This window comes from Antechinus flavipes, chromosome 3, assembly GCF_016432865.1.
Source record: "Antechinus flavipes isolate AdamAnt ecotype Samford, QLD, Australia chromosome 3, AdamAnt_v2, whole genome shotgun sequence".
Taxonomy (NCBI): domain Eukaryota; kingdom Metazoa; phylum Chordata; class Mammalia; order Dasyuromorphia; family Dasyuridae; genus Antechinus; species Antechinus flavipes.
In genome coordinates this window covers 335,027,139-335,052,254 of record NC_067400.1, presented here as the reverse complement: position 1 = coordinate 335,052,254, position 25,116 = coordinate 335,027,139, and the positions used below count along the sequence as shown (strand labels likewise).

General features: G+C 36.8%; 1 protein-coding gene across 1 annotated transcript in view; it reads right to left on the bottom strand.

Annotated features, from left to right (window-relative positions):
- ARHGEF4 (Rho guanine nucleotide exchange factor 4) overlaps positions 1-2,913 on the bottom strand; it is a 244,140-nt gene extending 241,227 nt beyond the window's left edge. The window contains exon 1 of the mRNA XM_051985660.1: positions 2,098-2,913. Coding sequence (XP_051841620.1) covers positions 2,098-2,796 — 699 coding nt within the window. The 5' untranslated portion in view covers positions 2,797-2,913. The remainder of the gene's footprint in view (positions 1-2,097) is intronic.
- Between the last annotated feature and the right edge of the window lie 22,203 nt (positions 2,914-25,116).

Here is a 25,116-nt window from a genome sequence, read left to right as displayed (position 1 = left end):
CCATTGGATTCTGATCTAATTGAGGTCAGATTCCATTTGGAGTATCTAGTTTGGATGCCATATTTTAGGAACTCTAGTTGTAGACTTGTAGAACTCGAAGAGCAGTATAATCAGCATAGTAAAGGACCTTGAGTTCATGCATTCAGTATTAGCTGAAGGTGCTAAGTGATATTTATCCTGGAGAAAAAAAAAGATAGGTGGGGACATGATGCCTGATTTCAAATATTAAAATCTGTTATATGAAAGAGTGCTTAGATTTATAATGTTTGATCCCAGTGGCCTTGGAGGATGAAATAAGAAAATGGGTAGGCAGAAAAATGTAGGCTTAGTTAAAGAATAATTTTCTAACAATTAGAATTTTCCAAAAGTAAAATGTACTGCTGCAGGATATAATGTTTTTCCCTTCACTAGAGGTGTTCTAGTGAAGATAGACAGATCTAAATAAGTATTCTTAAAATAGGTTGCAGAGAAAATGTTGGTTGCAGGTATGGGTTGAACCACTAAGTTTTTGAGGTCCTATGGAACTCTGAGATTCTTCCCATAAATCCACCATAGAGAAGCAAACTCAATCTAGAAGGCTTTCTCAAGGTCTTTATTATTATTTTTTAAACATTCCATGGGTTTCCAGTATAGCAACTGGGCTGTTTATCTCTTCCCTGAAGGATAGTATGAAGAACTCTGTCAAATGCTATCAAAATATACTGTGTCTTTACTCCAAATAGTAGGAGGGAGTAGGTGGCACTTGGGAATGGATTTAGGAGTCAAAAAAAACTTGAATCCTAATCCTGCCTCAGACACTTACTAGCTATGTGAGTCTAGGCAAATTCATTTAACTTCTCTTGGCCTCAATGTCTATGAAATGGGGATACATTTCACCTACATCCCAGGATCCTTGTGAGGATAAAATGAAATAATACATGCTGTAAGATTTAAAGTGATATTATTTTTATATGATTTCCTTAATTTATCAATCTAGTTTTCAGTTGCTTTTTAGTCATATCCTATTCTTCATAGACCCATTTGGTATTTTTTTTTTTTTTTTTGGCAAAAACACTGCAGTGGTTTGCCATTTCCTTCTCTAACACATTTAACAGATGAGGAAACTAAGATGAATAGGGTTAAGTGACTTGCCCAGGGTCACACAGCTAATACATTTTTGAGACTGGATTTGAATTCATGAAAAGGCATCTTCCTGACCCCTTTCTATCCACTGTGCGATCTAGTTGACCACCAATCTAATGATCCTGTTAAAAAAAAAAAACGAACTAAGGCAAAACTGGTATAACTTGTTCTTTAAATTCCATGGGCATTAATTAGGTACCTGTTATGTGTAAGTCAATGTCCTTGGGATATAAAGGCAGACATAAAATAGTCCTTGCCCTCAAGGAGGCTAAGCTATATTGGGGAAACCATGCTGCCAGGCTCTTTAAGACCACAGTTCTCATAAGTGCATGTGCCCACACACAGACTCTCTCTCTCTCGCTCTCTCTCTCTCTCTCTCTCTCTCTCTCTCACACACACACACAAACTCTTTAATCATATGTTATCAAATTTTGCCAGAAATCAGTCATATTCACTGGCCATAATTGTTTTATATGTGTTATTTTTGTCTCCTTGGGTAGATTATAAGCTCCTGGAGGGAAAGACAATGATTTATTCTTCCCCTGTACCTATCTACCACACCTGGAATAGGGTTAGGTCTTAGATAAGTGCTTAATAAATTATAATAACAGCTCACATTTATATGCTACTTTTTACAAGGTACATTCCTCACAACAACCCTGTGAGGTAGGTAAAGTAAGTATCAATCTATTTTACTGATGAGAGCAGATAGTGCACATGGCTTACTCAGGTCACAATGCTAGTAAGAAAAGGAGTTAAAGCTCCATCTCAGATCTTAAGCTTCAAAGCGTCCTTTCCCCACTACACTACATTGCCCCTCTGCTTAAAATCTAATTTGATTAATGCAACTATTTCATGCTTGCATGTTCTTGGGCTTAGATTTGAACTCTTTCATTCATAAAATCTCTCTCTCCATGCACATCCATCTAAAAGAGAGATGCGTATTTAGCCAGTGTGATTTTGCAGAGCACTCACCTTATTTTCCAGGACCTCCTGAGCAGCGGATGCTGCAGTCAGGCTGCCCTGAGACAAGATGCTCGTGCTACCTTCTTCCTTTTGGCACTCGTGGTCCAAATCATGCAAGGAAAGTAGGAAAGTAGCTCGGGGTTTGAGAGTCTTTGGCCTCTCAGGTGCCTCAGAACTGCCTTCTGTATTATAGCAATTCCCCAGAGAAATCATGGAGATGGCATTGACCCTTCCAGAGTATTGAAAGCTTCTGCGCTGAGCATTGGGCCTGGGGCTCTGGGGTTTGGGACTCATGGGCTTGCAGGGCATGTCCTTGCTGTCATACATGGGAGAGCAGGGATAGCTAAGGGATGTGACCTGATGAATCGGGGGGCTGCCAGGTGATTTTGGCCAGGTTTCCTCAGGAGAGACAGCCAAACTACCCACCATTGTCTGCAGGTATTCTCCACTCTCTCGGGCAGTCATACATTTGATGGCTGGTTCACTTTTTCTCCTTTGATCTGGTGACGCCAAAACCCTGGCTTGCATGGTGGAGTAGGGGACTTGCAGAGGGACAAAGGGAGCACCTAGGAACATCTGCTCCTTGGACTGTTCCTCCCTGTCCTTGGATAGTTTCCCATTCTCATTACTGACCCCTTGTAGGGGACAACTAGGGGAGCGAAAGACTTCCCGAGGCTGAGCCAGGCTGGGTACCACTGGCCTTCTCATTCCATCACTTTCTCTGCCTTTCAGTAGTGTTTTCCAAGAGCTTTGGCGGAGTTTGGTCTTCTCCTTTTCAGCCTTAAGGGAACATCTAGAACTGTGGTCAGCATTCTCCTTCTCCAGACCTTTGGGTTCAAAGAAGTTAGAAAAGGATTTATGAGCAAGAGCCAACCTCATTCTGATTTTTTTTTCTGTGGTTTTGAATCGCTTTGATTCATTGCTTTCGGAAGATAGCCGTCTGGTAGCTAAATCTTCTGATACTTCCATGTCACTATTTTCTATTAAACTTAACTTACCCCCTTTTTCTCCTCCCCCTTCCTTATCACATTTTACACTTGCATAGGGAATACTTGTGTCTAAGTCTTCCAAAAGAATCCTGCCAAGCCCAGATGCCCTCCTTAAACTAACTCTGTTAAATGGATGTTTCTCGTTGAGTTCTTCATCATCTGAATATTCCAAGGTGCAGCTCTCCTTGCTTGGGGTGATCATATTGGACAAGTCAGTATTCAGTGCCTGAGGGCCCTGCTGTAGCCCACCATTTTTACCTACATCTGGGTCCTCTACCTTCACTTTACTGATGCGGATGCTGCTACCTAGAAAATTTTCAATTCCTGGAGTTTTACTTTTCTTGAAAGAGGCCATTTTGGGAAAGACAAGGAACTTGGAGGGCCTTCCAGCTATGCCAATTTTGCTCCCTTTTGGTGAAGTCTTATAGAGGCTACCATTACTTGCCAAATGATGAAGGGAAGGTGATTCCAGGTCTTCACAGCTGATGTTATCAAAACCAATCTCAAGTAATTCAGGGGAAGTTGGGTCTAAGTTTTTTTTTTGACTAAGAGAGTCTTTGGGCATTGTAAGACTATGGTTATGCTCATCAGCTTCTCCTTCCTCCAAGATGGAACCTAGGCTGGTTTCTGTATTAGGAAAATCATTACCAGGGCTCAGCGACCTCAGGTCTTTGCTCTCCCTTTCATCTCCTTCCCCTTTGGGCATCTTCTCTGCATTAGAGGTGTCTCCCAAGGCAACATCGGTGAGATTCAGACAACCAGATGTTTGAGTAGCATCTGTCTCCTCCAGAATCAAATGAGCCACACAGATGACACGTTCATTCTCTTTCTCTGGAGCCAAATCCACTTGTTTTGAATCAAATCTGGCCTCTGAATTCTGGCTTTCCACTGGCAGCTCCCCTTCTGAGTGGTCATTCAGTCCATCATCTATATCCCCCTCCACCCACTCTGAGTGGAAGGACTCAGTCCCTAGGATGCCTGAATCATTTCTTTGTGGTCCTTCCAAAAGCAAGTTAACATCACTCCGGGTCTCCTCCTCTGGGGCAGCATCAGGCTCCTGAGCTACTTCCAAGGCTGTTTCCTCAGCTACCTGTTCTTCCCAGTCTGTATTCTCTCCTGACACATTCACAACCAGAGAGTCATTTCTACTTTCCAAGATTGTTGATTCATGTAGCCCGCATTCACTGCCATCCGTTTCTACTTCCTCAGCCCCACTAAGTCCACAGAGAGCTGAGCTGGCATTGGTGGATGACACAGAGCTTTCATCCTGGAAACTTCCAAGAGTCTTCTTAGGACAAATTTGTGAAACAGAATTTGTAGGATTTGCTTTCCGCCTGGTAGCCTGCAAACCTTTCTGCTCTACAGCTATAATGATGAGACTTGATTTGCCCCTGGAGTTTTTTTCTATCTTGACCTCAGGCTGCTGAAAAGCTGGAGGGGATGTAGAAGCATGTGTTTCATCTTCAGTGCTGGCTTCTGGCAAAGGGGTTCCAGTCACATTAGAATGATCTCCTGATGCCTTGTTACTACAGCTGAGATCGGATACCATAACCTTATCTGTTTCCTTTGCAATGTCTCTTTCACCTGATATTAGTGTAGTCTCTGGATCATCCGAACTCTGATTCAGTCCAGAACACCCCATGGGGTCTCTACCTCCTACCCAGGCCACAGTATTGCTCCAATGACTCGAGGCTTGAAGTTCAATTTGTTTGAGGTTAGTGGAGAGACTTATTTTCTCACTTGGAATATCTCTTGCTGTATAATTACTAGATGGATTTCCTGTCTTGACAGAAATATCTACAGGATGATTTTGTTTATCATCCACACTGGCAGCTCTGGAGGTAGCATCAGTGCCATGAAGCAACTCATGGGTTCCTCTGTCATGTTTAGACTTGCAGTTGGTGGGCCCAGGCAGTTTCTCAGCATTGATGCTCAATGACTCTGACGTGGGGTGTGTAGAAATCTGGCACTGCTCTGAATCGTGCCCCGACCAGCCTTTCAGATTGAGGTCTTTCCCAGGCAGGCCCTTTTCTAAATTAATACCATGGAGTTCTGGCTGATCCCATGGGTCAGTAGTGCCCCTTTGGAAAGCAGTAGGTGGATGTAGGAGCTGGTTGTGCACAGGATCTGGGCAGGCACCAGGACTAATGCTGTGTATCCTTAGAACTTGATCTACTTTTTTTGTTCCTTTAGAATGGTTCCCAAACTTAACAAAGTCCTTTCCTGTGGGGTCCTCAGGACATCCTGTGGGGAAACTTGCTAAAGATTGGATTCTCCTAAATGTACTTGGACACCGACAGCAGTATTCTGAAGGTCCCTTGCTTTGAGAACCAATATTTTCTGGAACACTGTGCCATAGTTTAGTCTGTAAGAAGTTAGGGGTTTTGACAGGGGGGCAATAGGGAAGTTTTAGACAGAGTGGGGTTAAGGGCAAGTATGTTTCTCCTCTTTTCTCTGGAACTTTCTTCCTTGTTCTTGAAAATAAAGAGGTTTCACTATTATAGAATTTCCTCCTTGGACAACCTATGTGGGGCACTGATCCAAACCAAAGGTGGGATGCCAATTCCTTTTTGTTCTTTTTGAGATCAAATCTGTTTTTCTCAAGGGTGCTATCTGACAGACTCCGGCTCCATTTGCAGGACCAGAAAGGAAACAGATAGGTTGCTGTAGCACTCAGGAGATTTTCTGATGTGGGTACCTCATGAGGAGTGTCTGAGATCTCTGGAAGACTCTTCACTGTGATGCCCTTGGCTGCTGGGAAGCTACCATCCTCTCTGCTGCTTTCTGAATCAATGTCTGTTTGGAGAGGGATGGTCACCAGCAGAGATTCAAAAGGCAACTCAGAGTCTTGCTCTAGGCTGGACAGTTCTATCTCTTCTGTCTGTCCTTTTCCAGTTTCCACAGACAATATGACTTCACCTCCACATGTAGATCCCTTTAAGTCAGGAGGCAGTTTCACCTCTTGCTCCTGAGCATTAGCCAGATGAAATTCCTGAGGGGAATCAGCTGCTCCAGCATCTGAAGACACATCACATATTGCTTCCTTCTCACAAGCCAGGAAACGTGAACTGGAACAGGTTTCTGCTGTGAGGTCACTGGGCAGTGAGTCAGTATCAGAAGCACTCTCAAAAGGCTCAGTTCTTACATCCGATGGACACTCACTCTGATGAGACCGAGTCTCAAAATAATCCTCATCAGTTTCCTGGCTCAACCCTTGCTTGTCTATGTCCACTGTGGATGAGAGGAGCTGGTTGTCTTCCAATTCAATGTCACCTGTTGAGGGTTCTGCTGGCTCTGGCGTCTGAAAATAAAAGAAAAGGATTCAGAAATGAATAGATGCTCAGGCAGATTATATACTTATGCTGTTCCTTCCTTTATGAGGTCAAGGAAACTCAGAAACTTTTCATTAACCCCTTGTATTCTTATGAAGCAAGATGCAGCTATTAATAACTACATTTTATTGATGAGGAAACAGAGAGGTTAATTAATGAATGCATGGTAAGTGTGTGGTAGAACTGGACACACATAGATGGGGAAGAAAAAGGAACCTTAAGTTAAAGTCACTCATAAAAAGCAAAATAGGTGGGAGTATTTATGGAGCACATATTATAGCTAAAAATTGAATTCTGTCTAATTTTGTAGAAAACAACGGTATTATTGTATCCAAGGGTAGCTTTCATACTACATAACTACCCTAAGCATGGGAAAAGAGGTTTTTTGAACCTGGCTCCCAAATGTAAAATAAATATCTCCACTTACTGAAGTATAAGCCTATTTTCATATCATAAAGACCCTAATAAAGGTACACATCCTTATTTTTAATAAAAGAGTTTTTGGAACAAAAAACTAAACAATATACTATAATAATTTGCTTCTTTTTCTTCCTTTGGTGGACAAATTTGCTCTTTAATCACATAAACAATTATGAATTTTGCCTAATACTATCACAATTGATCAATAGCTAGAGGGCAAGCTTGTGTATAAGATATACATAGTACTGAGCACATTTTCTGAAATGGGAACCAGCCAAGATGGTGGAGTTGGAGGAAGTGGAACAGCTTCACTAGCCTGACTACAACTCTGATAAAGATCTCAGAAGAACAGAAGAACAATCAGTGATCCAAAAATCTAGAAAAACTGTAGTGGTTTATTTTTCATGCAGTTTTATGGAGTTTTATAGTTTAAACAAACTGTGGTATATTAATATAATAGAATATTACTGTGATACAAAAAAAGAGGAATTGAAGAAAAAAAAATCTGGGAAGAGTTTTATAAACAGGAAGAGTAAAGCAGAAACAAGAGAACAATATAAGGCCCCTTCAGAACTCCTTAAGGATAGAGACAGAGACTGTGTTTTCTCTCTTGTGACGCAGTACTATGGATGGAGAGTAAGGTCAAGAATCAGAAAGACCTGAGTTCAAATCCAGTATGAGACACTAGCTGTGTGACCCTGATAAATCACTTACCCTCAGATTCCTCAACAGTAAAATGGGGATAATAATAGCTCCTATCTCTTAGAGTTTTTGTGAAAAGCAAATGAAATAATATTTGTAAATCACTTAACACAGGGCCTAGGATATAATAAATGCTTGTTTCTTTCTGCTCTTTAATTCTTTTGTCTTCTGCATTGTTTCTAGCACAATGATCACAAGAATATAAGTGAAAAGGACATTAAAAGGCAACTGAACTCAGATTATGTACAATACCAGTTTGGATTCCAAGGAACAGGAAGATGATTTCTTTTTAATGTAGTAGAGTTAAGACAGAAGCCTAACATGGTCTGTGGGATGGACTCTGGAGGGCCCTGAATTTTTTCCTTCCTGGAAGATGATAAAACTTGACTAATTCATCTTTAGTAATCATTATGTATGTGGACCTAAAGGCTACAGCAAGCCCATACAATGCTTAATTGGATACTAAAGAGGTATCATATAGACTGGATCTCTCCCCACCAGCTTCATTCTATCTATGACACTCATATTTCCTCTTCCCCACCCTCAGCCTAAGTACAAATGACTGTATAAAATGGAGGAGGGCAGAAGATGGGTGAAGGTAATTAGTTACAAAGGAAAAAATGAACATAGTGTAGATCCACTAAGAGCAGAAGAAGAAAAAGGAGAAAAAAAACTTTTAAAGAAAAAGGAGTCCCTCTTTAGTACCGCCCTCTTGGTTCCCACATTCCTCCTTATTTCCATAAATGTGGATATTCCCCAATTTTGTATGAGTGACCATTCCAATAGGGAAGAGGAGTTCAAGCTTATTATTCACTAGAATGTAGAAATTCTTTGGCTATGATCTTCATCCCCAGATTCCCCTTCCTGAAAAGAAAGCAAGTAATGGTCATGTTTTAAAAACAAAATAATAACCACCATCAACAACAAAAATCACCTTCCCTTTACCTAAACTCCTAGGGAGAGAAAATCCCTTTTGGGAAAACCATTATATCCATCTGGCTTATGGGACCAGAGCATGTGTGTAAGCAGTACTGTCTAGAGGGCCATCTTGTGAGTCTTGGTTTAGTATTTATATATCTTTCTATCCACATATAAAGATAGAGAGACAGACAGACAGACAGACAGATAGATAGATAGATAGATGAATAGACAGAAATATGGTTTGGGGGTTTTCTGCTATTTGCAATCAAATTTTTGAAGGAAGCAATTTCTATACTTGCCTTTGTTACTATTATTTAAAACCAGTTCCACATAATGTTTTCACCTTTTGTTGTAGTTGTTTTTTACTTGCTTGTTTTTTTTTTCTTTCTTGTGGTTTTTTCCCTTTTGATCTGATTTTTCTCATACAATATGACAAATATGGCAGTATATTTAAAAGAAGTACACGTATTTAACCTACATCAGATTGCTTGTTGTCTTAGGGAGAAGGGAGGTAAGGGAAGGAGGGAGAAAAATCTGAATACAAAATTTTACAAAAATGAATGTTGAGAACTATATCTGTATTTGGAAAAATAAAATCCTACTGGGAAAAAAACCAGAGCTTTAATATCAATGGTCAGAAGTTTGAGTGTTCTAGATTTTGATTCAATCCAACAAAGCAATTATTTGTGGTATTGGCAGGGGATGAGTTACAATTTGAACACTGTGGTACCTATTACTAACAGCATCAACCCTGCTATTTGCAATCAGATTTGGAATCTTATTTTGAATATAACTATGACTGTGAAATAAAAAGACAGAGAGACAGAGAGAGAATAAATGGTTGCCACTTGCGACCAGTAAAACCCAGAAAGAATTGTATGTATATGCATTGCATGAAAGAAATGATCAATAAATATTTGTTAAATTAAGTTGGAAATTTTTTTTAAAAGTTCATGATGACATGGCTTTCCTGACAGAAATAAGTGGGCACATATCATGGTGCTGAGGACAATTCTCAGCTAAAAGAATGGAAGGAGAACAGAGCAGATTCACAAGACTTGCACTAACCATCTTCCAATGACCGCTTATAGCTAGCAGCCCTAGGTAGGAACTCTGGCTCTAAATAAAACTATTTCTTGTGCTTCAGCAGCACTCTCCTTCCTCTTCCATTCCCATATACTATATATTCAGTCTTCTCTCTTGATCATTAAGTCTTTGGTAAATCTCTCCTGTAAGAGATTGAATTTGAAATGAGGAATAGCAAAACTAGGAAAGGATGGAAAATAAGATTGGGAAGTATAGGTTGTCCAGTTCTAGGGCCTAGAATACCACCTAGAAAAGTAGTTCCCTTTGTTTTTTTTTATTTCATGAACCTCTTTCAACAACAAAGAAAAAATGTATCCAACTCTCACCCCAGTAATTTAATATGCTCTCATAATAGTCTTTTAGATTATTCAGTTAAGTGCTTATAATAACTACAATTATAACTTTTGCTCAAAAAATGCTCAAATTAAAATTTATATTATATAACAATTATAAAATAGAAAAAACATAAGTAGGCAATTATTTTTTGCTTAAGGTGCCATTAAATACTTTTTTCATGCAAACCTCTTGGAACCATTTAAGTAGGAGCCACTGACTAGAGAGTCAGACCAGCAGAATCACATGTTTGACTAGAAGGAACAAGTTTCCCCTTGGTATTCAAAGATATAACTACAATCCACATGCCTTCCATAATGGTCCTGAGATTATATCTTTTCCCTAATGATACAAATCATATCTATTCTTGTAGCTCATCTGCACCTTCCAGATTTATTCGTTCATTCATCTATTTAGTAAATAGCAATTGATTAGTCAGATTGGGAGATACAATGATGATTAGGACCATGGATCCTACCTTCATGAAGTTTACAATATATAGTAATAATATACTATATTTTAGCACTGTACCTAGAAGATATAGTTTTCCTAATAGTCTCAGAACAAGATCAAGAATAAAATATTAGAAGAATATTCAGGATCTTTACATGGAGGGATTCAATTAAATACAACAAATTATTATTGCGTGCTAATTTGCAGTGGCCAGCCCTCAGCTGAGCACTATGGGAGAACCTAGAAGAAAGGAGCTAGCGCTCATGGAGCTTACAGTTTAATTGGGAAGACAAAGTAAATACATATGTGAGAAAACCAGAGGACAATACAAACCAGTAAGTCATCCATTGTGTGGTATAGGCAGTAGTGATTCACAAAGGAGACTAAAGGATTTAGTTAATAGCTCACACATTCTAAGGTTTACAAAGCATTTTATATACATTATCTCACTTGACCCTCATGTGATAATTTCTTAAGGTAGTGCTAGTTTTTTCCCCATTTTACAATTGTGAAGCTCAGAGAGAACTCGCCCCAAGTCTCAGAGACAATAAACAACCAAGTTTAAAACTAGAATTCAATCACTTCCTCATACAGGAAAGACTTAGTTCTCACTCCCAGTGAAGCAGAAACATCCTAATAGAAGGAAGGCTGGACAGGGAGTGAGGAGATGCTTATTTGATACTGACTCAGCGTATGACTGGTTGAGTTTCTTAGTTTTTCCATGACTGTATTTGTCATCTATAAAAATGGGACAATAACATCTCTCCCCTCCCCAGAACAAAGTTATTTAAGGAGTAATTAGATGGTGAGGATTAAAACAGACCTGGCACCTAAAGAAAACATCACTATGGCTCTTCGTTGTTAATAACAATAGGAATGTGGCTGTGGGCTATTGGGAGAGTAGCAGGAGAAGAGTCAGAGTGGGGATATCTATAATGGGGGCTCCATTGGTCTGTTATGGCTCTCATCCTCAGAATTTCCACAAAGAATGCAGGGGATTCTATGGAACCAAAATATTGCAAGTGAGACACAGGACAAAGTTTGCACAGTCTTCAAAATACTCAAGAATCCAATCTATTATTAGCAAAAGATTCAAACGTGTATCCAACCATCTGGTTGGATTTGTATAGCAAATCCAACACAAATTGCCAAAATTATCGGTTGGGATTGACTTTACCTCCCTCTTTTGTCACTTTAGACATATTCTCAAAAAGCCTGCTCAGAAACTTACTATGTAACCACAGGCAAGTCATTTCACCAGCTTCATCTTTGAAACAGAGATAATACCTTTTGAACTATCTGCCTCCCAAGACTTTGTGAGGAAAGCACTTTATATTCTGTAATTATGGTGATAATAATTACACATTCAATGTCTTCAGATGGAGCAATCAAGACCACCAAAGTGGATAGGAAAAGAGATAAGAGAGTAAATGAGTTTTGATTAGAATGATTAGAATCAACTGGAGTCTGGTTAGAATATTAGCTACTTGAGAACAGAAATTATTTCCTTCCTTGTATTTGTATTTCTAGTGACTAGGACAGCGCCTGGCACATGGAGTTGCTTAATAAATACTTGCTGATTGATTGATCATTTGTCATTGATTCCATCTTCTAGAAAGGACATCGATAAATTGCAAAGTGGCCAAAATAGGGTGACTTAAATGGTGAGAGAACTTGAGATCATAGTTGAAAGATTGAAAGTTGAAAGAAAGAAAGGTTGAAAGAACTGGGGATGTTTAGCTTGGAGAAGATATAGAAAAGACATAATAGGTGCCTTCAAGTATATAAAGTGTTGTTTAAAAAGGAGAGAATAAACTTGTTCTCTTGGCATTGGAAGTTAAAATTAGAACAAAATTGGAAAATTGCATAGAAGCAGATTTAGACTAAATGTAAAGAAAAACTTCCTACCAATTAGAACTGATCAAAAGTGGAATGGGTATAGTTGGCTCTTCCTTGCTAGAGTTTTTCAAGCAAAATGAGTATTTTAGAGAGGATTCTTATTCAGATACAATTGAACTAGATGATTTCTAAGATGTAATCTGGATTCTGAGATTTTGAGTTTAAATTTTGCATGTGCTTTCCATACCAGTTGTCATCTTTTTTTCTTCTTTTATTTTAAACTACACCCTACTCAATTAATTCTCATCTCTAAGCAGTCGCTCAAGCTATTTTCCTTACCTAGAATATTTCCCCTATTCTACTCTAACTAAATGCTGTATCTCTAAGACCCAGCTTTTATTTCATTTTTTCCATGATACTTTCCCTGACTATGCTATTCCATATTGACCTCTCTTCCCCCCCCTTTTTAAAAATTTCTTCTCATGCTTTTTATAATCAGGATTCAACATAATATCAGGAGTATATTGGAAAAAGGCAATGGTTAAATTATCATTGTGAGCACTTGCACCTCAAGGTTAGCAAATGCTACAGATCAGGACTTAATTTACTGTTTTGTAGACTGTTTAAACTGAAGAAGGAATCTAGGTCACACAATGGTAGAGCCCTGTGCTTGGAATCAGGAAGATTCATCTTTATGAGTTCAAATGCAGCCTCAGATACATTAACAAGTCACTTAACTCTTGTTTACTTCAATTTCCTTATCTGTAAAATGAGTTGGAGAAGGAAATAGCAAACAACTGCAGTATCTTGCCCAAGAAAACCAAGTGGGGTCATGAAATCAGATACCACTGAAAAATGATTTAAGAATAAGAAAACTGGAGAAAAACAAGATTATGTAATGATCAACTGTGATTGACTTGGCTCTTTTCAAAAATGAGGTGATCCAGGACAATTCCAATAGACTTGTGATGAAGAAAGTCATCTCCATCCAGAGAGTCCTGTTAAATGTGGATCACAACATTGTATTTTCACTTTTGTTGTTGTTGTTTGCTAGCTTGTTTTTTTCTTTCTCATTTTTTCCCCTTTTGATCTGATTGTTCTTGTGCAGCATGATAAATATGGAAATATGTATAGAAGAACTGAACATGTTTAACCTATATTGGATTACTTGCTGTCTAGAGGAAGAGGAGGAAATGAAGTGAGAAGGAGAAAAATTTGGAACACAAGGTTTTGCAAGGATGAATGTTGAAAACTATCTTTGCATGTATTTTGATAAATAAATAGCTATTATAAAAAAAGAATACTGAAAAAAGTGATGAACATGTTAATGATGTACATTAGACTTAAAACTATGTTGTACATACATTTCCCTCCTCCACAATACAGGTTAGACCTTTTTGTTCCTATTTGATTTATATAGAATTTTGAACTTTGAGGCACTCGAGATATTATCTAATCCAACCTATGTTCAGTATAGCAATACCGCTATAGCATCCCTGGAAAATGTTTTCTAGCATCTGTATAAAAATTTTTGTTTTATTCTCTTCTAATCTGACTGTAAGCTCCTCAAAAGAGCTTCTTTCTCTATTTTTACATTTGATGCCTAGGACAAAGGGGGACATAGAATAGATGATTCAAAAATATTTGTTTTTAATTGAATCATGTACTATGTTGCCCTGAAGGACACAAACCTACCAGTCTGTCCTAAGAATCCTGAGCCATAAGGAGATGAAGAAGCAAGGCCAAGGCTGCCTGTTTTGCAGGATTTTTTTTCCTATGCAGCTTCCATATGGACTATAAAACACATTATTAGTATGCAGCTGACAAACGGGCAGTTACCATGGAACTGAGAAAATTGATAGTAGCTGAGCCTCCGGTGGATTCTGCTGTAGTCACCAAGTATCTCCCTCTTCATCTGACTGATTGGCCACTGAATGCTTCCTTGTATGGTCATTCTACCAAGTTATTTACACTTTATTATTTTTTTGGTCAGAAAAAAAGGAGGAATGAAGAATTTCACGTTTAATCTATATTGAATTACTTGCTGTCACATATGTAACATATATAGGACTGCTTGCCATCTAGGGGAGGGGGTGAAGGGAGGGAGGGGAAAAATTGGAACAGAAGAGAGTGCAAGGGATAATGTTGTAAAAAAAAATTACCCTGGCATGGATTCTGTCAATATAAAGTTATTATAAAATAAAATAAAAAGAATTATTTACTGTCTAGGGGAGGAAGGAGAAGTGGAGGGAGGGGGAAAACACAAAGTTTTGTGAGGGTGAATATTGAAAACTATCTTTGCATGTATTTTGAAAAATAAAAATAAAAAGCTATTAATATAAAAATTACATCCTTCAGAATTTAAAAAAATTGGAGGAATGCTTCTATAGTGTCTTTTGAACCATTTGTTCTAATTATGTAAATGTTATAGGCAAATCCTACATAACATAATAGCTATACTCTTGAAAAAGCTACATGTGATTTAAACTGACCTCTACAAAGCATCTTCTTCCCATTACTTTATATTATGCCTTCAGAGTTAATTTTTTTTTTCCTCTTCATCTCCATTAGGTTCCATTTCTGACACATACTGGCCACATAGCTCTGGGTAAATCATTTAATCTTTCAGAGTGTTAATCAATCCTCTAAAACTATTAAATTGAAAAAAATGCTGACATGTTGATAGAGAGAGTTTCCTCATATGGAATTTCCCTATACCAATAAAATCACTGGTCCAGTTCCTATCCCTCATGCCACAAGATGGAATTTGCTTGATGCTCACATCTCATCAGAACCCTCTGTTTCTCTGATTGGATTCTTTGATGGAAAGAGCAAAGCCATGAGCTCTGGGTTCTCTATTTATAAAGGGGGTTCATGGAAACTGAGTGGATGCTTATCATTTGGGGATTAGCTGATATGTGATAATATATGAATATAATGGAATATTATTGTTCTATAAGAAATGATGAGTGGGCTGATTTCAGAAAAACCTAAAAAGACTTACATGAACTGATGCTGAGAAATGAGCAGAACCAGGAAGACACAGCAAAATCAAGATCTCTGATATCTCACTGCAAATGACTGTCTCACTATGGATCCTTGGTTTTTGTGTTTGTAAAATAGGAGGATAATACTATTCAGCTTCCATTTCATCTTCTTCACAGAGATACTGGGGGATTAAGAAATAACAAATAGCAGGTCTGAAAAAAATGTTTCTCACACTGCAAAACTGCCCCAGTATTTCATGACCTGTGGTTAATATTGTTATAATAAAGTTTCAAGATTGAATTTAGTGACATTCCTAGTTGTAGGCAAAGTTCAAATCATTAGTTCAATTTTTGGAGGATAATTAGGTCATAGGAGGATAAATGTAGAGTTGAAAGAAACTTTAGAGGTTATTTAGTTCATCCCCTTTGTTTTATAGATAAAGAAGCTGAGGCCTAGAGAAGTCTGTAGCTCATTGGGACCATATTGCTTGACCTTGTGGAATAGGGAAGAAAATAACAGAAAAACACTCGATTCTTCGAAGATAAGATTTCCAGAATACTCCAGAAAAGTTCCTGGTAGAAACTGCTTACATCATAGAAAAAAGGCAAACATCCCAGACCAAATATGAGCTGTCCTTCTTCCCACCCTTTTGTTCTGAAAGGAAATGCTGAGAGACAGAATTTTTTTTAGTGACTCCACCTGGCATCAGCATATATAAATCACTCAGCCTCCATGAAGAAGGAAAGAAGAGAAAGCATTTTCCTCTAAACAATCATAAATTAGTGCCCCCAAATAAAATCTGGAATAGCAGAAATAATAAAAAGACAAGGTGAAACACTCTTTGTAGCCAAGAAACTTGGATGATTAACAGTAAAAATCAATCTCATTCAAGTAAAAGGGAAGCAGAGTCCAGGCCTAGAAGGATCTCAGAAATTCAGCAGGAGATCCTGAATTTCAATGTGGTGGAACAGGCTTTTTTTTTTTTTATTATTATAGCTTTTTATTTATAAGTTATATGCATGGGTAATTTTACAGCATTGACAATTGCCAAACCTTTTGTTCCAATTTTTCCCCTCCTTCCCCCCACCCCCTCCCTCTCCATGGCAGATTGACCAATACATGTTAAATATGTTAAAGTATAAATTAAATACAATATAAGTATACATGTACTAACAGTTATTTTGCTGTACAAAAAGAATCGGACTTTGAAATAGTGTACAATTAACCTATGAAGGAAATAAAAAATGCAGGCAGACAAAAATAGAGGGATTGGGAATTCTATGTAATGGTTCATAGTCATCTCCCAGAGTTCTTTCCCTGGGTGTGGCTGGTTCTGTTCATTACTGCTCTATTGGAACTGATTTGGTTCATCTCATTACTGAGAATGGCCAGGTCCATCAGAATTGATCATCATATAGTATTGTTGTTGAAGTATATACGATAATCCTGACCTTCTGAGCAAATAATTTCATGACATAAGAAGGGTAGAAAATACACTGCTTACTACTGCTGTTTCCTAGTTTATATGCTTTTATGGACACATGTTTTCTAATTAGACAATCATTTTGCATGGAGTAAGAAAAAAAATTCCCATTGAATTCTGTGATCCAATGCACTCCCACACATCTTTCACCATCTCAAGCCACAAGTGCATTCTTAATATTTATTTCCCCCACATCCATATCTTTATTTTTATTAAATAGTATTTTATTTTTCTAATTACATGTAAAGATATTTTTCAATATTCATTTTTGTAAGATTTTGAGTACCAAATTTTTTTCTATTTTCCTCCCTCAACCCCACCTCAAGACAACAAGCTAGATGATACATACACATACACTCACATACATATATATGTGTGTGTGTATATATATATATACATATATAGACATGGATATATATATCTACATATATATCCATGTCTTTCTAATCATATTTCCCATTAATCTCCTCTTTCAAAATTTTAACTTTTCCCTTTCTCCTGGTTTCTTTCTTACTATTTTCAACCATACCCAAGTCCCATCCTAAAAACATCCCTTCATCAGACCTTCCCATTGACAAATTCCTTGAAAAATCTGTCTACACTCATTGCTTCTTCTCTCTCATCCCCATTCTTCAGCCTTTGCAATCCAATTTCTGACCTATTACTTAACTGCAACTGCTCTCTCCAAAATTATCAACATTCTCTTAATTGCTAAACCTCAGGCCTCATCCTACTTTATCTCTGCTACAATTGACATAACTGTCTACCCTTTCTTCCTTTATACTTCTTCCTCTCTGAATTTTTTGTACCACCAATCTCTTGATTTTTTGTTGACTTATCTAATCACTCATCTTTCTTCTTCATTGACTTTATAGCATGCTTCCTAATTATGGATATTCTCCAATATTCTGTTCCAGCTCATCTTTTCTTTTTTCCCTACCTTTTCCCCAAGTTATCTCTCGATAACTTTATAAACTCCAATGGATCTAATAATCCTCTACTTTTAAATGAATTAAAGATCTATGTATTTATTTCCAGGCTTTCCCCTGAACTTCAGTCTTATATCAACAATTGCCTGTTCAACATTTCAAACTGTATGTCTCAGAGATACTTTAAGCTGAAGATATTCAAACTAAACTCATCATCTTTTATCTTAAACATACTCTTCCTCCAAATTTACCTATTTCTGTTGATGGCACTATCTTTATCATCTACGTCATCTTTGACTTCTCACTTTCCTCCTTTTCACATGTCTAATTAATGGCCAAATTAAATTTTTTTTGTCTCCACAATATTGCTTACATCTCATCTCTTCTATCTACTCACATAACTACCATCTTAAGCCAAGTATTAATTATCTCTTAGTATTTTACCAGTCTCTTACTTGGTCTTCCTTCCTCAAGTCTCCCACTAGTCCAAACCAGTTTATGCCACATACTGCTGCTAAATTGATTTACTTAAGTGCAGCTCTGACCATGTTACACTCATATTCATTCAATTCCAGTGCCTTCCTTTTTTCCATAGAATAAAATATAAACTCTGTTTAGTTTTTAAAGCCATTTACAACCAGGGACCTTGGCAGATGAGTAAGTTTGAAAGCATTCTCCCTACATTAGAGATGAGGAAACTGACAGCCAAGTTAAGTGACTTCCACAGCTTAGTTAATGACACATCTAGGACTGAGAACCACATCTTGAATTGTAAGCTCTGCACCAATCCACACTGTCTAATATTCCTTATTGTCATTGTTACAATAAAGTTAGAAATAACTCAATGGCTCTAATTAGATTTTCAGACTTTTTCTTATAACCATAGATCTTTTATTTATTTATTTTAATAGCCTTTTATTTACAAGTTATATGCATGGGTAATTTTACAGCATTGATAATTGCCAAGCTTCTTGTTCCAATTTTTCCCCTCATTGCCCCCATCCCCTCCCCCAGATGGCAGGATGACCAGTAGATGTTAAATATATTAAAGTATAAATTAGATACACAATAAGTATACATGACCAAACTGTTATTTTGCTGTACAAAAAGAATCGGACTCTGAAATATTGTACAATTACCCTGTGAAGGAAATAAAAAATGCAGGTGGACAAAAATAGAGGGATTGGGAATTCAATGTAATGGTTCTTAGTCATCTCCCAGAGTTCTTTCTCTGGGTGTAGCTGGTTCAGTTCATTACTGCCCTATTGGAACTGATTTGGTTCATCTCATTGCTGAGGATGGCCAGGTCCATCAGAATTGGTCATCATGTAGTACTGACAACTATAGATCATTGCTTCACAACCAAAATATGGGAAACAGTGATTAACTCAACTGAATATTCTTATATTATCCCTTCAGGCTAACCATTGCTTTTATACAGATACTACTAAATTTGTCCCTAATATATCGTAAGGCAATGGTGTCAAACCCAAATAGAAACAGGGTCATTGGAAAGATGAAATTAGAGAATAGCATTTCATTCAACTTTCATGCAATCTTACAAGTTTAAGGGTCCCAGGAAAGGATACCCTTATCAATGTTACCTCTTCCATTAGGATTTCAGATTTTCCCTATGATACATTAACACTTTAGTATAAATTAGTTTGGTCTCACACTGGAGAGATAACAGGAAATATCTTGTTCCATCTATTTCCTTTATAAATGAGGAAACTGCTACCTAGTCTTCTTTCTGATACACTCTGCTACCCCTCATCTTTTATTCCTCTCTCTTGATGACAGAAGGGTGGGAAAAGAGGAAGTAGAAAGAGAATTTGAAACATTAACTTTTTCACTTACTCCCTGTGTGTTTACATGAATAAGCCACAACTATTCTGTTTTTTCCTAATATATGTCAAGACAATTTTTAGCATTTTTTTTACAAAGTTTTGAGTTCCAAATTTTTCTCCCTCTCTCCCTCCCCTTCTCTCTTTTAAAAATGGTCATCAATTTACTATAGGTTATACATGTGCTATCATGTAATATATTTCCATATTAGTCAGAGTTGTGAAATAAATAGATTAAAAACATGAAAAAATATAATAAGCAAAGAAATATACTTTGATTTGTATTAAGAGTTCTTTATCTGGATATGAATAGCATTTTCCTTTGTACTTGTCTTGTATTATTGTATTGCTGAGTCATTCATACTTAGTCATTACACAATGTTGCTGATACTGTGTACCGTGTTTTCTTGGTTCTGAGCATTTCATTTTGCATCAGGTAGTACAGTCTCTCCACGTTTTTCTGAAATGTGCTTGTCATTTCTTACTGCAAAATAGTATTTCCTTACATTCATATACCACAACTTGTTCAGGTATTTCCCAATTCATGGCCATTCCCTTATTTTCCAATATTTTGCCACAAAAAGGGCTGCTATAATTATTTTTGCACACTTAGGTCCTTTTCTCTTTTTTATGATCTCTTTGGCATACAGACCTAGTAGTGGTATTGTTAGATCAAAGGATGAGCACAGTTTGTTTGCCTTTGGGGCATAGTTCCAAATATTTCTCTAGAATGGTTAGATCAGTTTACAACTTTCCCCAAAATGCACTAATGTTACAATTTTCCCATATCCTCTTCAGTATTTATAATTTTTCTTTTTTTTTTTTAATCAGTCTGATGGATAAAAGATGGTACTTCAGAGTGGTTTTAATATGCATCTTTCTAATCAAAAGTGATTTAGAGCACTTCATATAATTATAGAGAATTTTGATTTCTTCATCTGAAAACTTATCTGTTCATATCCTTTGACCATTTATCAGTTGGAAAATGGTTTGTAGTATTATAAATTTGACTCAATTCTCTACATCTTCGAGAAATGAAACCTTTGTTGGAGACACTTGCTGCAAAGATTGTTTCTCTCAGACAGCAAATTAAAGAGCAGGTGGGATCTCATTTAGAATTATTTATACCAATGAAATCACAAATCCAGTCCAAATCTCTGTTATACGTATATTAACCAAATGAGTATGGTGGTTTTAAACAGGTTAATAATCAGATTTACAAGAAATAGAAGAAAATCAAGCCTTTAAAAATGCTTAGAAGATAGAATTTGCAGTTAAGTGTATAGGAAGAGCTATGTCAATATAATAATAATAATAAATGATAATAACTAACATTTATATAGTACTTAATGTATACAGGAACTGTACTAAGTGCATTACAATTATAACTTTATTTGGTAATCACAACAACTTTGAGAGGCAGTTATTATTATTTTATAGATGAGGAAACTGAGTCAAATAGAGTTGAGTGACTTATCCAGTAAGTATCTGAGGCTAGATTTGAAATTAGGTCTTTCTGATTCCAGATCTGGCATCATATTATTTAGCTCATCACATGGCAACTTTTGGACCAAAGTGCCTTTTCTTGGACACAGATCCTCTAAATTAATTGTTTCTTCATATTAGAATGGAAGTTCCTTGAGATCAAGGACTTTTTTTGCTTTTTTATTTGTATTGGCAGTGATTGGCAGTTCAGCACCTTAAGTTCTGGGGGGAACTGAGAGACTAAGAGACTTGCCCAGTATTCTTGACAATATCTGTCTCCGGGGGTTTTAATGCAAGTCTCCCTGCATCTGAGGCAAGCAGCTAACTTTCTACTTACACCATGCTTCCTTTCTATATAGGTATGTATTTTTCCCCCATGGCAGTTGGGATTAAGTGACTTACCTGGGCAAGACATAACTAGGAAGTGTTACATATCTGAGATCAAATTCAACTCAGGTCCTCCTGAATTTAGGATCAGTGATCTATACAAAGTATCATCTAGTTGCCCCTCTATTTTTTAAAATATGTACCATAACAGGTCCACCAATTATAGATTACAATTGGGTCTTATAAAAGTCAACTTGAGAGGAAAGTACAACCTCTATTGCAACCACTATAATAATTATCATAGGGGTGGTGCAGTAGATAGAGTGGTAAAACAGGATACAGAAAAATCTGGATTCTAATCTGATCTTAGACACTGGCTAGATATATTGTCTCAGTTTCCTCATCTGTAAAATGGGGATAATAATAATGCCTACCTTTCAGGGTTGTTGTGAGAACCAAATAAGATAATTGTAAAGGGTCTAGTATAGTGCATGACTTAATAGTAAAAGTGCTATAGTAAATGTTTAAATAGTAGTAGTAGTAGTAGTAGCAATAGTAGTAGTAGTCATCATTGTAGCAGAAGTAGTATTCATGGAAAAATGAATCCTTAGAATGGTGAGTCTCTGGAAATCAACCCTAGTTTTCTCTCTGACTCATTTCATGACCCTGCTAAATAATTTAACTTTTTGGAATGCTTATCTCTTGCTTATCTGAGCAAAAGGTATAATTATCCTGAGTTACTTCACCACTATGGTGTTTAGATCATCCTCTGACTGTGCAACATATTCTGTATATATTTTATCTACCATTGTTACCTAAGGTCAGATAGTAGACTCAGAGCTTCTGATCTGAGAAGCTCTATGAGGTCTGCAACAAGTTTCATGCATCAATTTTTATTGAGGCCAAAAGAATGATAGAATCACAAATTCCAAATCACCCTCGTACTCAGGACTAGGACATAGAGACAGAGCTTCCTTGTCAATTTGAATGATTTTATAGTTAGAGGGTTCAGGTCAAGTCCTATTTCTATCATTTATTATTACTGTAATCCTGGACAGTTTATTTAATGCAATTTGTATCTCAGTTTCCTCTCATATAAAATGAATTTCTTCAAAGGTCTCCTCTAGCTCTAAATCTCTGATCTTATAATATGATTGGAATTGAGAAGAACAATCCAAATCAAAAACCTATTCTCACTTGTAGGAGTTTGATGAGATTCCACCTTCTTGCTCAAACTCTGGTTGTTTTTTTTTTTTGGCTAAAAATCAGAAACTAGTTCAAAGCAATGAAGATTTCCCATTAAAAAACAAACAAACAAATAAACCTCAAGGCTGTGCTCAGCAGCCTGAATGACAGACTGTTCCCTCACTGGACAATATTGATGAAGTCAGCAACATCTGCAGACTAAAATCACAAGTTTTATTTCCCTTGAAGTGCCCAAGGGTTGAGAAATGGAAAGGATATATTTTTAGGGAATTGATTTGGCTGAACACCAAATTGTGTCATTATAAGGAAGTGGCACTTGGATCACTGGAAAGATTCAGCATTAATCTTTAGATTATTTCAAAGCAGTCCACCAACTCATAGCATTGTCTCCATGTACTTGGAAACTCCAGGATAACTGATTTGCAAATCACAGCTGGAAACCAATCCAACAGCAGAATGAATTCAGCAAATATTTTCTGAGTAACTTCTTCATATTCAGCTCTATTATAGGTACTACTGAGATAGCAAATATGGAGAAGACAAAAATTCTGCCTGAAAGGAACTTAGAAACGGTACACAAGTATTAAAAGCCCTGACTCTGAGAATCCCTTTCTTACTTCTATGCCTTCTTTCTTGGAAATAGTACCTGAAACAAATGGTTTATGACAAATTTGTTCTCACCAGTTCCTTTCCTAGGCTCTCCATTCCTAATCATAGAATCTGAGAGTCAGAAAGGATCTTGAAATTCATGTGTAGTCAAGGCTGAGTGACGTGCTGAACAGTATGACTTTAATATTTTGAATTATTTTGCTTTTTTTTGATGGAGGGAACAGTACATCTCAGAATGATATTATTTATAGCCAGGGGTTACAGTTCTTTGGCTCTTGGGGCAGGCTATTTGAGGAACTGTTCTCTCCTGAAAGTGCTCCCAGACAATAATGATGGACAACAATTGATAATTTCCTTTTCTTGTGTGATATCATCTCCATAGCCTGGATCCTGGGCTGATGGGTTTCAATCAAGTTTAGGAGAAAAAAAGGTTTGTGTGTGTATGTATGTATGTGTATATGTATATGTATAATCTCAAGGGGGAAACAGATTAGGGCATCTGACACTTAAAACTTGTGAACCTGGAAGGATCTCTTCCAAATGGACTTTTAGAATACAGACAAGCAGGGCAAGTATTGGAACAGCTGATTTAATTTGAAGCATGTAAGACAATAACAAGCTAAGTTCAGCTTGTTATAGAGAGCCCTCTTTTTCTGTTCTTTATATAAGGATATTCCTATTCATTGGTGTTTGTAAAGTTCATAACAATAAAAAGGAAATTAAGACATAAAAAGCAAATGGATCCCAACTGTTCAAAGAGATATAAAGAATGCAGAGCAGGGAATTAAAAGACCTGAATTCCAAAGTCTACTCTTCGGTAGCTTAGCAGCTCTATAATCTTTGAAAATTATCTGTGCAGGTCAGTTTTTTCATCTGTAGAGTGGAAATATGATACTTCCCCTCTCTGCTTTTTCAGAGGGATTGTAGAAATACAAATAAGACAGCAAATCAAAAAGCTTTGAAAAATACATATTTCCTCAGTAGCTCATCTCCCTAAGTTTTCTCTCATCCTATCTCTGAATATTTATACTACTTATTTGGCACTTATATTGTTGTCTTGCAAAGCTAAATTTTTTTTAAGTTTTATTGATCTGTTTCATCTTTTCCAAGTAATTTTCCAACATATCTATCATCCAAAAACTGAACTTTACCAACTAGCAAAGAAAAACAGAAAAGCAGCTTTGATAACATATATAGCATTCTATACTTTTAGTCCCTCACCTCTATAGAGGCAAGAGAAGTATTTGATCACCCACTCTCCTAAACCAATCCTGGTCATTAAAATTCATCAGAGCTTAGTTGCTTTTCAGTGTTGTTTTCTTTTATATTTTTAGAGTTACTATACGTATATTCTTCTTCTAATTTAACATTTTATTCTGTATCAGTTAGTCATACAAATATTCCTGTGTTTCTATTACTTCCTCGGTTTGATTATTTCATATATTATTTCATTATGTAAATGTACCATGATTAGCTCCTTTGTTCCCCAATTGATAGGGTCCCACTTTGTTTCATTTTTCTTACTTTTTCATGTGTAGAAGTCACATCTGTAAATTAGAAAGGGCATAGATTGTCTTATTTCTCTTTGTGACCCCCTTTTTCCATAGCACAGTACTCTGCACAAAGTAGATTCTCAATAAAGACAAGTTAAATGAAAAATAAAGTAGATTATATGCATGTTGTTAGAAAAATCAGTTTGCTTTCATAGGGTACTTTATAAATAGGGCCCTGTTTCATCCTCATAATCATCCTGTATATCCATTGTACAAATATTAATGTCCTGACTTTATATGGGAAGAAACTGAAACACAGGGAGATTAAGTAATTTGCCTAAAATCACACAAATGGTAGAGAAAGGACTTGAATTCTTTCCATTTTCCCACATTGAATATTTCCCTGCAGAACTTCGCATGGAGGAAGAAGCTCTTGTTAAATGATATAGACATATTCTAATGAAAATGTGTGCATTAGAGTCCTGCAACCTGAGATAGATTTCCAAAGGTAAGTATACCATATAAGCCAGACAAAAAAACAAAAACAAAAACCAGGATTACTCACCAGGAAAATAAATAAAATAAAACA